Genomic DNA, 13,477 nt, shown 5'->3' with positions numbered 1-13,477 from the left:
CCATAACCCAAACTCTACACATAATTCCGAGCACATATGCCTACTACTGTATGTTCGAATGGGTAAAACTGTGGTTTTCAACCCTTTTCATAATCAAGGTCCAATATTTATTCAGCATTTGCACCTGCCTGTCACTTCTTTTGGCCTTTTTTCCCGATCGATAGCTTGTTTCTCTCGCAGAGTCTGGCAACACTGCTCTCTCGTCTGCGTCTTGCGTGGATTTTCCCCTGGCAACGTTTCCGTTCCTGCGCACTGGGCTGGTGGGGACTGGAGTGAAGTTGTTCCCTTCACTAAAGTGTAGTAGAAGTAGTTTTGACAACATCAGCACATATCTGCTGCCGATGAGGTCCGTTTGGTTCGCAGCATAACAGCCCCGACCAGGAGACACTTTCTGATCAACCATGGGAGAGCAGCCGTGTGTGTTGTCGCGCACGGAGCCGAACAGGGACGCGCACGGACAGAATCATATGTTGGACCTGGATGAGGAGGACGATGACCTGGAAGTTTTCACTAAGGTGAATGCCTATACTCCCCCCCCCCCCCCCCCCCTCTTTCTTCTTTCAACTTCAAAAAGACTTAATCTTTTCAAAAAGTTTCCCAAACTTTCCTGCTACGTGGACAGGCTGTGACATGTCATGACACACTGTAGTTCCACAATGAACACTTGGACAGTGGTGGTGGCTATGCTCAGATTTGCTACTAAAAGTAAAAGTAGTTATACACCACACAGCACAGTTAAAAGTAAAAGCCAAAGGCTTGTATTCAATTCAAAGTGTTAGTACAACGGTATAGCCTATGCCTGTCCATTGGCATGCAAATGTGCCAAATAACAAACAAAAGTAAACTAACGTTTTTTAACAAGAGATTTCAATCTCAAATTGTTTTAGAAAACAGCAGATCTTCAAGCTCACAACATATTGCCTTGCAACACTATGTGAAATTGTATTGTATCGAATAGGGATTTTGTGTTAATAATAGCTAAACAAAAGCTAGAAAGTAGCATAACTAGTAACTAATGTTTTTGGATCATTGTAACAGAGTAAAAGTTTATTTTCACCACTCAGTCTGTTTATATATTTATCATCAGTATCAATGATGCTGATCATCAGCTGATGGCATTGACACTTGATCCCCCCAGCAGGCATCAGGGGGACAAGGGCTGTTTTGTTTTCATTTTATTTTATCATGAATCACTACAGCTATCTATCTCAGGCAGGCTTGATTCAACAGAAATGGAATCAAAGTTCACTCGGATCAGGTGATGTTATTTCCATCTTTAACGCTGAAAAAAGAAAAAAAAGAAAAAGAAAAAAAAAAACACCTGACCACTCCCAAGAGTGTAGGTACAAATGGAAGTCTTAGGAGTTATGGGTCCATTTGGTTCCATTCATAGTTCATACACTCTTGGAATTATGGGTCTATTTGTGTTTCCATGCATACACTCATGGAGTTATAGGTCTATTTGGTTCTATTTAAACACTCTTGGAATGTACGTGTCCATCTGGTTCAAATAAACACCAGAGTGTGTGTGTGTGTGTGTGTGTGTGTGTGTGTGTGTGTGTGTGTGTGTGTGTGTTTTTTTTGACACACGCAAACCTCAGATATGAGTAGACGTGGTTCAGACCGGTGTCTGTCTCAGAATACTTTGTTAATATTTGGAATTCATCAATATCACTTCAGTTAAACCACTTCCATTATCAGACTTGATTGAGTCCGATTCTAAAAATGCCTTCTAAAACCTAACCTAAGTTTTCGGGGAAAAAATGTATGTATTTTTTTAATCAATTGTGTTGTACTATATGTATAGCACCAACTAATGAGAGACAGGTGGCTCCCGGATTGAAAGGTACCAATAAGACTCCCTAATCGGGAGATAAGCGACCGTCAGGTCACATGTATACACATTACACAAATAGGCCTGTAAGTGCCATTGGTTCCTGGGTCCATGTTGATGGCATGACTATAGACAAAAGCCGCTTTCCAATCCGAGGGGTTTGCACTTTGAAGTGCGCATTTGAAGGGCTATGACGTCACTGGGCCTCGCCATGTGTAGGGCTCTGGTAGGGCTTGTCCTGTGAAGTGCACATTTTTGCCTGTGGAATGGGACAGCGCTGCCAAGTGCAGAGCCGAGAACTTCCGGTTGCAAAAATCATTCCTCCGCCATTTTTTCCTCCGCGGTGCTTTTAAACTACGTATTTTACCTTCTTAAACGCCCAAACTTATTTTTTTGTGAGGCGGAATTAACTTTTAAGACATTTTAGGATATTTTGAACTTTTTGGGGGGTCACCTAATAATTCACAGCTATTTTGACGTTCGAGGAGAATTGAGAACCAGCATCACTCGAACCGAGGCGGGCAGTGAGAGACTCATGTCATCCGTCCAAGGCATTCGATCTTCGGCTTGGGATGAGCGTTGCATGTCCTGTTGCTTACCTGCTCTACAAGCTCACAACGCGGTGCAAAGCGACGCGTTGTGAGCTTGTAGATCTGCTGTTTTCACTAGTTTGGATCCAGGGCAAACTCATTTCTTTTTTGGGTCACGTACAGGCTAAAAAGTTTGGGAAACACTGACTATAGACCTATACATGATTGTGATATGATTTATTGTGGCTACAACTTTCAGACAACCCGTTTCAAATAGTTTTCTGTTGATTAGACATTAAAGAAACATCTGTTTTTGGTTTTGTCATAATTAAAGGTCTGAGGTCTGACACTGACAGTCACATAACTGTATGATGAGATTGTTCTGAAGCACAAGATCATGAAATCAAATAACAGTTTATTAACACGCTCTATTACAATTCACACTGTAACAACATGTATCATGATATTCATATTATGCATAATGTAAAAGCGGCTTCGGAATTAACATCATTTCAGGTCATTTATTGACAGAGAGAAATATGAAAAGCCCGACCTTCGTTTTAAACAAAATAAAATGATTCGTATATTCTGTGATATGTTTGTGGTTGAAAATGTGTTTGCCCTGCCTTTCTGTCACATCACCGTAATCTGATCATCATCATTAATAGCAGCAATTTTAAGCAATACAAGCCCCAAAATAAAAATGCAACATTTCATATCATGGTCAGGCATAATTCATAGTAAATCATAAAAGCAAACATTCAAATGGCTTCAACGCATAATGTACCGGTAATTCTTTTTACGGAAATATGACAAAGATCTGAAGCTTTATTTAGTTATTATAGTGAAGACTGAATGCCGAGTTCTAACCCACAGATATTACACTAGGATACTATAGGCCTATAATCAAATGGACCCTAATACAGTATTTTCTCATTCTGAAGTGTGTGAAGGTGAGAGAATAAAACATTTCCACTAAATGTCATTTAGCTAGAGTTCTGAGCCTCTGTTTTGTATATTACAGAGCAGTAATTGTTCCCCCATCGTTAACGTTTATTTATTTATAGCCTATGCGAATTTAGGACTAAATCACACATTGTCAATAGCTATTACTGTTTCACGTAGCCTATTCATAACATCGGGAAATACTCTATTAGCGGGGCAGATAAATGCATTTTTGCACTAAAATACTTCAGAAGTGGAAAGAAACCTAAAACTTTTCACAAGTACTCCTTAGGGGTTGTTCCTATGATAAAACACATTAGACACTGAAAAATCAAAATGGCTGCCATGTTTCCAAGATGGCTGCCTCTGAACAGTACCCCAGCCAGTTAATGTCCGATTTTCATAATATTAGAGTTGTTTTGTAGGTTTTAAAACATCCTGAGTTCATTTATTACACTTTTAAAGCAGCCAGAATAACCTTTCTGACTTTTGGTTGGGGTCTTTCCTCACCTGGGACCCCCCAAACAGACCCCTGAGCCTATTTCAGTAATCGCATTGCTCCTGCTCCAGAGCAATGTTAAATTAGATCATAACTGAAGCATTAAATTTGTTGTAACTGGGCTCTGAAAGCAAAAATGAGTAGTAGCAAATACCCAGGGGTCTTCCACAGGGGGTCCGGGACCCCTAGGGGGTCCTCAGAGTTACTACAGGGGGCCTGCCGTATCTTGATGGGGAAGTTCTTTTCTTTTTTTAACTGTTTTTATTAGTATTCTCAGTATTATTTATTACATTTTTGTGTGTTAGACAGGTTCACAGGTGTTACTGCAGGGATTGCAAGAATTAAGGTATTGCAACTTCTCACTTTGGGCGCGCAGTCTAACATGTCCATTTATTGCACTGCACTCACACTGACAACACAACACACACACACACCTCTTTGTTGTTGTAAAGAAATTCACTACTATACATTAGGGTTTTTCGATTAATCGATTTTTAATCGAAACTCGGGTTTTTTCCTTTGGACGATTTAAAAAAAGAAGAAATCGTAAAATCGATTTTCACTTTAATTAGGATAATTCTTACTCATTGGAGCCTTGCACGGGGCAAAAAGTACACAGCCCGGTCCTCCTAAAGCAGGACGACAAGGTGACCAGGTCTGACACCAAATTAATACCTACTTTCTCTCTGATGTGTCATTTCTTTGATGCGCGTGCAGCGCAAGTCAAACGGGGCAGAGCTCACCACAGCACTGCATGCGCTCACTCGCGCTGGTACAGTAGCCTACATGCAGGCAGCAAACGGAACAAAAAGCTGCTGAGCTGGTACACTTAGGTCTACTTGTTGTTGTAGTTTGAAAGAAGCTTATTAATTCTGTGTTACCCATCCACTGTCTGTCTGTAGTCTACTCCTACTGTCCCTGTCACTGTGTTAATTTTGTGTCGGGAAGCGAAGCGCTTCGCCTCCGTGCATGAGCAGTGCAGGGGCGGCCTTAGCTATTTTTTCACCCGTTTCACCAGCCTCCAAGAGCTGGCTTGTTTTGGCTGTTTTGTCACTCACTATTGATAATGAAACACTAAGGACGCTAAGTTAACTTCTGTATGTGATTGTTGCGCAACTAAAGTTATTATTATTAATACCCTTATTGTTTTATTGCATTTTGCTATTTGGCTATATTAAAAAAAAATAAAAAATTAAACAATAATGAAAAAAAAAATTTTTCCTTGCATTTTTTAAATGAAAACAAAATAGTTGAAACAATGTATTATTCTTTTAACAAAACATCGAAATCGAAAATCGAGATTTCAGAGAAAATAATCGAGATTTTATTTTTTGGCCATATCGAACAACCCTACTATACATGTCCTCCCTAATAGTGTTGACAGTTTCCACTATAGCATTTGCAGGGAGGAGAGTGCAAGGCAGGTTATTGTTTGAGCAGCTGCACCGTCCCTTGTAACCTGCTTTGCAGCCACATTTGATGAGCTCAAGTACTGCCTTTGCAGCAGGGAGGGCAAGAAACCTGACTGGACATAGACCCCACTCTCTGAATTCCATCTATTTTTTTCAATTGATGGAAGCTCAGGGCAATTTGTCAGGTATGACAAAGTAGGCATCATAATAGGATACCTTCATCAAGGGACATGATTTTGAGGAAGTGCAAACACATGAAGAGGCTGATACCCCGATTCCTTATCAAGTCCTTGCCTCCGGTACAAAAAAAGGAAATTTATATATTTGAGTGAGTTCAAGTTATTGGATGTTACAAATGTCAAGGGTTCCTTTGCGTACATAGTTTTTCAGGTGCTGACTGGGGAAGAACATTTGTTGGAATCACCAAAAAGATTGCAACATTGCAGTCGGAACATTTTGCATGCCATGTTTACAGTTCAAAAGGTCCAACAACCCTGGGATTACTCAGATGGGAACTATTTCTGTCAAAGAACTTGGAGGGTGAGATGCTACCTCCAACTCGTGCTGCACTGCTACCACATTACCTCCGCGCCAACTCTGTGCAGGATAAATCATACCTGACCATACCATACCCTGTGCTTCCACCAATCGAAGAAAATAGATGGAATTCAGAGAGTGTAGGGTATATTCCAGTCAGGTTTCTTGCTCTCCCTGCTCCAAAGGCAGTACTTGAGCTCATCAAATGTGTCTGCAAAGCAGGTTGTAAGGGACGGTGCAGCTGCTCAAATAACCTGCCTTTCACTCTATGCTATGGTGGAGACTGTGTCAACACTATTAGGTTGGACATTGAAGATGATGATGATGAAGACGAATATATCCTGCATGTCTGAAATTACTGTATTGTAGTGAATCTCTTTGGGCGTAATTGACCATGGGCTCTAATAAGGTGAGGGTTTTGGGGTGACAATAACAAAGAGGTGTGTGTGTGTGTGTGTGTGTGTGTGTGTGTGTGTGTGTGTGTGTGTGTGTGTGTGTGTGTGTGTGTGTGTGTGTGTGTGTGTGTGTGTGTGTGTGTGTGTGTGTGTGTGTGTGTGTTTGGTCAGTGTGAGTGCAGTGCAATAAATGGAAATAATGTTCTGCACCCAAAGTGAAAAGTTGCAATACCTTCATTATTGCAATCCCTGCAGTAACAGCTGTCAACCATAACTGTTTAACACAAAAAAACATTATAAATAATACTGAGAATAGTAATAAACCATCAAAGTACAATACATAAAACCAGGATACATAAAAACATTCGAAGTTTCAAAAAGAAATTCAGATTTGGCAGGCCCCCTGTAGTAGATCTGAGGATCCCCCCCAGGGGTCCCGGACCCCCCGTGGAAGACCTCTGTTATTTGCTACCAGTCATTTTTTTTTATTTCAGAGCATATTTCAGATCTAATTTAACATTGTTCTGGAGCAGGAGCAGAGCGATTACTGAAATAGGCTCAGGGGTCTGTCCAGGTGGTCCCAGGTGAGGAAAGACCCCAACCAAAAGTCAGAAAGGTTATTCTGGCTGCTTTAAAAGTGTAATAAATGAACTCTGGATGTTTTAAAACCTACAAAACAACTTTAATATTATGAAAATTCGATATTAACTGGCTGGCGTCCTGTAAAACATATCCGAAAAGGCGGCCATCTTTAAAACTGGCGGCCATTTTGAAAATTAAGTGTCTAATGTGATTTTTCTAAAGAATGACCCAAGAGGTACACTCTGTAAAATTTTGGTGCTTCTTTCCAGAACTGAAGTATTGTTCTCCTTAACTGCCCCGCCGATTTGATGTTGCCATAGCCTAGTAGGCCTACTCTCTATCCATTTCTATTTACAGTTCATTCTGATGTTTGATTATATTCTGAATTGGTTCCTCGTTTATTAGTGGACACGTTCACACATTGTTATAATAGGCTATATATTATTTTAAACGACACTCAAATACCAAACCTGATGCTCGAAGTTCTTTGCCACGGGAACTCAGTGGTAGTTAGATTGTTTATTTAATTGGAAATAACATAACGCACATATACAATACACTGGACAATCTGAATTAATAACGGTATGCTCAGTAGAATATGCAATGAATGGTATAAACTATATAACATGAGTTCGTCATGTTACTTGAAAACATTGAAAACAAAACATTCAACCAAGCATTATACAGAGGCAGTTTCTTTCATATCTAATCATATTAAGAAAACAATTTGATGGATTGCCTGTTAATTAAGCCACAACAACAAATCTGTCAGTCATGTTCCACCACCAATTCCAAGGGAGGGGAGCAGAGCCGTGGAGCCGAGAACATGTTGCCTTCAGAGGGATTCGATGCGTAGAGCTGCCCGCCCCGAGACGAGACACTGCGGTTCTCAGAACCTTCCGACAACGCCGAGGCATATTTTTAAATAGGCTCTGTCATGATTAATTATGAAGTTTATACAACTAAATACTATACCTAAAACACCTTACAATTAAACTCTGTGGCACCAAACAAGAAGAGAGCTCTTTTGTGGATAAAAGTTTAATGCGATGGACAGCAGACACTGTTGTTTTTGTTTTTGATCCGGGTTGAATCGTGGAGGCGCGTTGCATTGTGGAGTAGTGCACATTCCAAGGGTAGGTTACCCTAGGTTAACGCGGTCTACTAAATGGGACAGTCACAGCACTAGGCGCGGCCCAGTGACGTCATAGCCCTTCAAATGCGCACTTCAAAGTGCGAACCCCTCGGATTGGAAAGCGGCTATACTGTGTACCCAACCCAGTTGGTGTACCACTTTGCGTGATTTTAGGGCAAAATCTGTAGGAGGAGTGTCCAAAAATGTGTTTTGCTAGAACAGGGCAATGTGAGAAACACCAAGGAACGTCTAAAAGAAAAGACATCACGTGACGCTAGGGATGCGCCGATGCGCCATGACGCTCATCGGTTGCAAAACTAGCCCCGGAAGTTGGATGAAATACATGGCAGTGAATGGAGCCGGCTGGATAAGCTCATGAACAAACACTTTTATGAATGATTGCAACCATTTTCATATAATTGGTTCAGGTATATTATATAAAAGAAGACATGTCACAGGTAGTTTTACAATCACTTGCTTTTCGATGTGCACAGTACAACATTTTATTGAGGCATCTAAACAGCGGCAGGTATCGTTTCTGTCTCGGAGGTATCGCAAGATTTGGTTTCCAGACAGGAAATGGTGGACGGTTTTGCAATACTAGCTAGTTCAGAAACATACTTTTTGCTCTTTAGATACCTCTACAAAATTATACAGTGTAGACACCAAAAAGCAACACAGCACAAAGCAAAGTGTGACATGTCTTCTTTTATTTTCCTGAGCCTAGTATTTTATAAAGGTCTCTATCGTTCAGAAATATTGTTTGTTCATAAGCTGTACAGCCGGCTCTCATAGACTCCAATGTTAAAGTTCGCCACCCAGTGTGACTAATCTGCCGGCTGGAATTGCGGGGTAGAGAAAATGATGTCAGAGTGTCCCTTCCTTCCATTAACTTTCTTGGGTTACAGACAGTAGGTCTAAATCGGTTAAACCCTCTATACTGTAGGCCTACTTAGTGAGACGGACCACCAAACCTTATCGCCAAAAATAGCAGATCTATGAGCTTGTAGATCTGCTATTTCAAAAACAAGAGATGCTGGTTAAATGTTGTTTTCAATGTGTCGTAATGGAAGTTTTCCCCTTGACACATACTGTATCTTAGAGGGAAAGATTTACATACTTAAGTATAGTAATATGACATAAATATAAGGTTCTATAAAGTAACCATGCACAGTAATTCAGGCGTGCCTTGCCTTGGATGAAAGTTATTTACAGGGGTGACCCTGGGACAAAAGAGTTTGAGAACCATTGACTGCAGACCCTCAGTGTTTCTCAAATGGGGGTACGTCTACCCCAAGGGGTACACAGGGTTACTGCAGGGGGTATGTGAGGGAAAAAATAGAAAATGGGAATATGTATTTAGTGTTAATATGGTCAATGATAAAACATTGACAGACTTTGTGTGAACCTGCTCATTTGTAAATTGTCAAACCAAATTACATCAATACCTTGATTAGCACAACTGTAGAAAGCAATAGGCTAGAAAGCAATGTTTATTTGCCATTATGCTGTTTTATTCTGAACATATTGGCATGGGAACTGGACTTTTGATGTAAATTTTCCTAGCAAAATGCTGTAGTCAGGGGAAGGGGGTACTCTGCTTCAGAAATCAGTATAATGGGTACTGCACCCAAAAAAGGTTGAGAACCACTGCTCTATACGGTATACTGAGAGAAAGTTAAAACTAACCTGAGTTGCACTTGTACTTGGTGTACTCTTTATTTCTTTCTTTTTTTCATCTACACCAAATCCCTTCGCCGAAAATACGTTCCCCTGGGTTAAAGTGGTTAACTAGTTCACAGCCAAATCGCCAAACGTCGCCATTTTGAGGAGGCCCAGCCAGCCAGATCGCCAAACGTCGCCTTCCTGATGATTTTCTGATTTTTTTGGTATTTTTTTGACATTTTTAGAGACATAAATGACCATTCTAGCTTCATTTAAGCTTCAGCAATGATAATGCGATGGAAATGATGTCATCGATGACGTAACCCGGAAGTCATTTGCATATAGCATAGCATATGCAAATTTTAGCATTGAAAGCCAACGTTTTTCTTATCAAACTTTACCATATGTAGACGGATTTTCATTCGGGAAAAAATGAGAGGCTGACAGAGTGGTCACCCAGCATCATGGTCGAGTGTTTGAAATAAACTGATTGCGCCCGTGAGGGCGTGCACGATGCTGTTTGTTTGGGCGCTCCGGCCGGCCGTCAGTTCCATTATAAACACAGGCTGCAGGTCATTCTCATTCAGTCTAATGAGTCAGCCTGATCACTTAGTCGTTGGCGCACTCTTGTGGTATACAAATAGACTGCAGTTTACAATTATATTCTGGTCATTGATTGTTGTATTGTAGGACTGAAAAAATAATAATAATCCTGGCAGTATAGGCGCACAAGCATATTGTAAATGGCTAGACATTAACTGCAGGCTGATGATCAAAACGATGTTTTTTTATAAACTTCAAATTAGTAATACAGTGAGTGTTTTTATGTTTGCAGCATTTAATAAACTGATCTTTTTTTGTAATAGTGAAAAAAATAGCCAAGCTCACAGGTTGTGAGCTTTGTTTTTGCTGTTGTCAGCGCATTTGGAAAGCATGGGTCATGCTTGTAAAGTTTCCATGTGTGGATGCCATGGCTGGACCACTGAAGTACTGCTGATAACGGGTTGTGCTGTCCCTGTCTTGTCTTGTCTTGTCTTGTCTGTCTGTCTGTCTGTCTGTCTGTCTGTCTGTCTGTCTGTCTGTCTGTCTGTCTGTCTGTCTGTCTGTCTGTCTGTCTGTCTGTCTGTCTGTCTGTCTGTCTGTCTGTGTGGGTGTGTGTGTGTGTGGGTGTCTGTGCGCGCGCGTGGGTTTGTATTACTATGCTTGTGAGGACATCAAGTACGCCAATTCTGTCAAAAGAAAATCTCTTTTCAACCATGATGAAACCACCATTTGTCTTTTGAGAACCAGAAAAATTGCCCTAACAATGTCTATTTCTCATAGCCCACTATGCGTGTGTGTGTGTGTGTGTGTGTGTGTGTGTGTGTGTGTGTGTGTGTGTGTGTGTGTGTGTGTGTGTGTGTGTGTGTGTGTGTGTGTGTGTGTGTGTGTGTGTGTGTGTGTGTGTGTGTGTGTGTGTGTGTGTGTGTGTGCGTATGTGCTTTTCTGCTGACCATAGTATCTTCTCCCTGTTGTTTATACAGGAAACAGACCCATACATAAAGGGGTGAAAGCTTCAGTAACTAAGTACATTTAATCAGTACTGTCTTTAGCAGTATGTAACACTATGTAACGTAACTCTTCTACCCCGGATTTGAACGTTTCCTCTGCAAGTGCAGAAGTTTTTTTAATCATTGAGCTAAATGAGCCTGCATGCTTATTGCTTGCTCAGGGGATGAATTGAATTTTGACCATCGGGTCAAAATTCATGGATTCCTGTGTCAATAGGTGAGACATGATCTTTGACACGATCTGAATGTCTCAATAGAAGAGCAGGGAGAAAAAATACAACTGCCCCAATTGTATGCATGCACGTTATATTATTAATTTAACATAATCTACCACAGTGGTTCTCAAACGTTTTTGGCTGCAGTACACCCTTATACTGATTTCTGAAGCGGAGGACCCCTTTCCTCTGACTACAGCATTTTGCTTAGAACAAATGACATCAAAAGTCCAGTTCCCATGCAAAAAATAAAACATCATAATGACATTGCTTTCTATTCAATAAGTTGTACTAATCAAGGTCTTGATGTAATTTGGTTTAACAATTTACAAATGAGCAGTTTCACAGTTCACACAAAGTCTGTCAATGTTTTATCATTGACCATACATTAAAATACATATTCCATATGTACCCCCTTTTGAGAAACACTGATCTACTCTACAGATGGTGTTGACCTGCAGAAACACACTGCTGCCGCTGTATTTAGGAGTTTCCACTATTTGTTATGAAAAAAGAAACATCCTCCTCACATACATATGGCACATTATTAATTACAAATGCACCATCACATAAATCTGTGGTATTTTTGTACCTGCGCTTAGTTTTGTCTGCACACCCCAACTCTTTAGCTGTATGTAAAACTCCACTGTCTTTGTCTGTGTATTTCACAATTTGTCCCGTTTTCAGACCCTGCACTGCACCATCATGTGTATCTGTATTTTCAGTTGTGTGCACCCCATTAGCCATTTGTGTTGTCTCCATTTGTAGGTGTGTTGTCTTCTATGACCTCTATGTCACTGTCAGCATGTCCAGCAATGTCCTGTCCTTGCCCAATGATTGTGACATTTTCTGAATGATCCATTGATCCATAGTTTCTGTGTTCACTTTCCTGAGTTTCCTCAATCTGAGCTGATGCACTCGAATGCATGTTCCTCCATGTCTGACGCAAATCACTGCACTGTCCTGACAACTCCTGGTCCTTTCCACTCTGGTCAATCCACTCGCTTGTAATATACTTGATCTCCGCTTTCATATTTTTCATCAGTGTGGCTTATTTGTTTCTGTAAGGCTCTTTTCTGGACACTCTTTTTCTGTAAAAGCCCTTCTTGCATACAAATCAGTGTTGCGTCTTGCCATCCATTCACTTTTTGTTGTTCCATCCATTATTTTCACACAATAATGACCAGAGCTTTCAAAGTCAAGTTTTTCAGGTTTGTTGAACATCACCACCAGTACACCCTGTCTTTACCCATGTCCAGTACTGTCCCGGCTATTTTTACAGAGGCTTTGCTTAAAAGCTGTGGAACATCAGTTGAAACAACCTCAGTTTCAATGTGACACGTAGTCATTTGTTTTGCAGGGATATACAAACCTTTAGTGCCATACACTACTTTTCCCATCTCCAAACCTGAATGGCCTACAATTGCTTTTTTCAGTTCAGTTCAGTTAGGTAGCCATCTAGTCACCCCTGTCCAAACACAGTCAGTGTACATGCAGTGTCTATTATTGCTGAACTGAAACATTCTGTCGTGACAATTTCTGCTGCGGTGGGTGATATTTCTTTCTCCACTGTAGGCCTCTTTAGTGTACAGAGTAATGTTGCACTCCTCTGCTTCATCTGTATTACTTTCAGTTTCCTCATTTAGCTTGACTTGCTAATTTCTATGTGGACATTTGGTCTTTGGCCCAATGAAAGGTTGATTGACAGACCGCACACATTGATCAAATGATGTAAACAACAACCTTCCGACAGTTCACTTAAGCTGGTTTGTTCTGGTTCCCTGGACGGTTTGCATATGCACTGCACAGACGCACACAGCACATTATTTGACTGTCACATGGATCAGGTTGGAACAAAAGGAGACAGTCAGTGTGTTGTACAGTTGTCTGTGACTGCGACAGGGAGCCATGATTACAGTGGAAACATCAGAGGAAACGACGCAGCAGGGGAGAGGGAAGCTTCTATGGTAGCAGACGTCACAAAGTGGCAATGGGGGCTAATGAATAAGGCCGGGCAATGCACTGAAAAAAAGTCATTAATTCGGCTGTTCGGTTCCATGAACCGAACCAAACTAAATTTGTCTATAAAAGTGGAGTATGCATCTGCCTTAATTAAGCACCATGATGAGCTGCTAGTGACAGCACTTCTCACAGATTAAAGAATAGTTTTGGAGGCAG

The 13,477-nt window shown here is 40.8% G+C and overlaps 1 protein-coding gene across 1 annotated transcript in view; it reads left to right on the top strand.

Annotated features, from left to right (window-relative positions):
- The first annotated feature begins 256 nt into the window (after positions 1-256).
- Positions 257-13,477, top strand: part of snx7 (sorting nexin 7) — a 70,278-nt gene continuing 57,057 nt past the window's right edge. The window contains exon 1 of the mRNA XM_080752044.1: positions 257-515. Within this exon, the coding sequence (XP_080608170.1) occupies positions 402-515 (114 nt within the window). The 5' untranslated portion in view covers positions 257-401. The remainder of the gene's footprint in view (positions 516-13,477) is intronic.

Source organism: Nannobrachium achirus (assembly GCF_963921795.1).
Source record: "Nannobrachium achirus genome assembly, chromosome: 21".
NCBI lineage: Eukaryota > Metazoa > Chordata > Actinopteri > Myctophiformes > Myctophidae > Nannobrachium > Nannobrachium achirus.
Note: the sequence above shows the minus strand (reverse complement) of the source record. Positions and strands in the feature narration are given on the sequence as shown.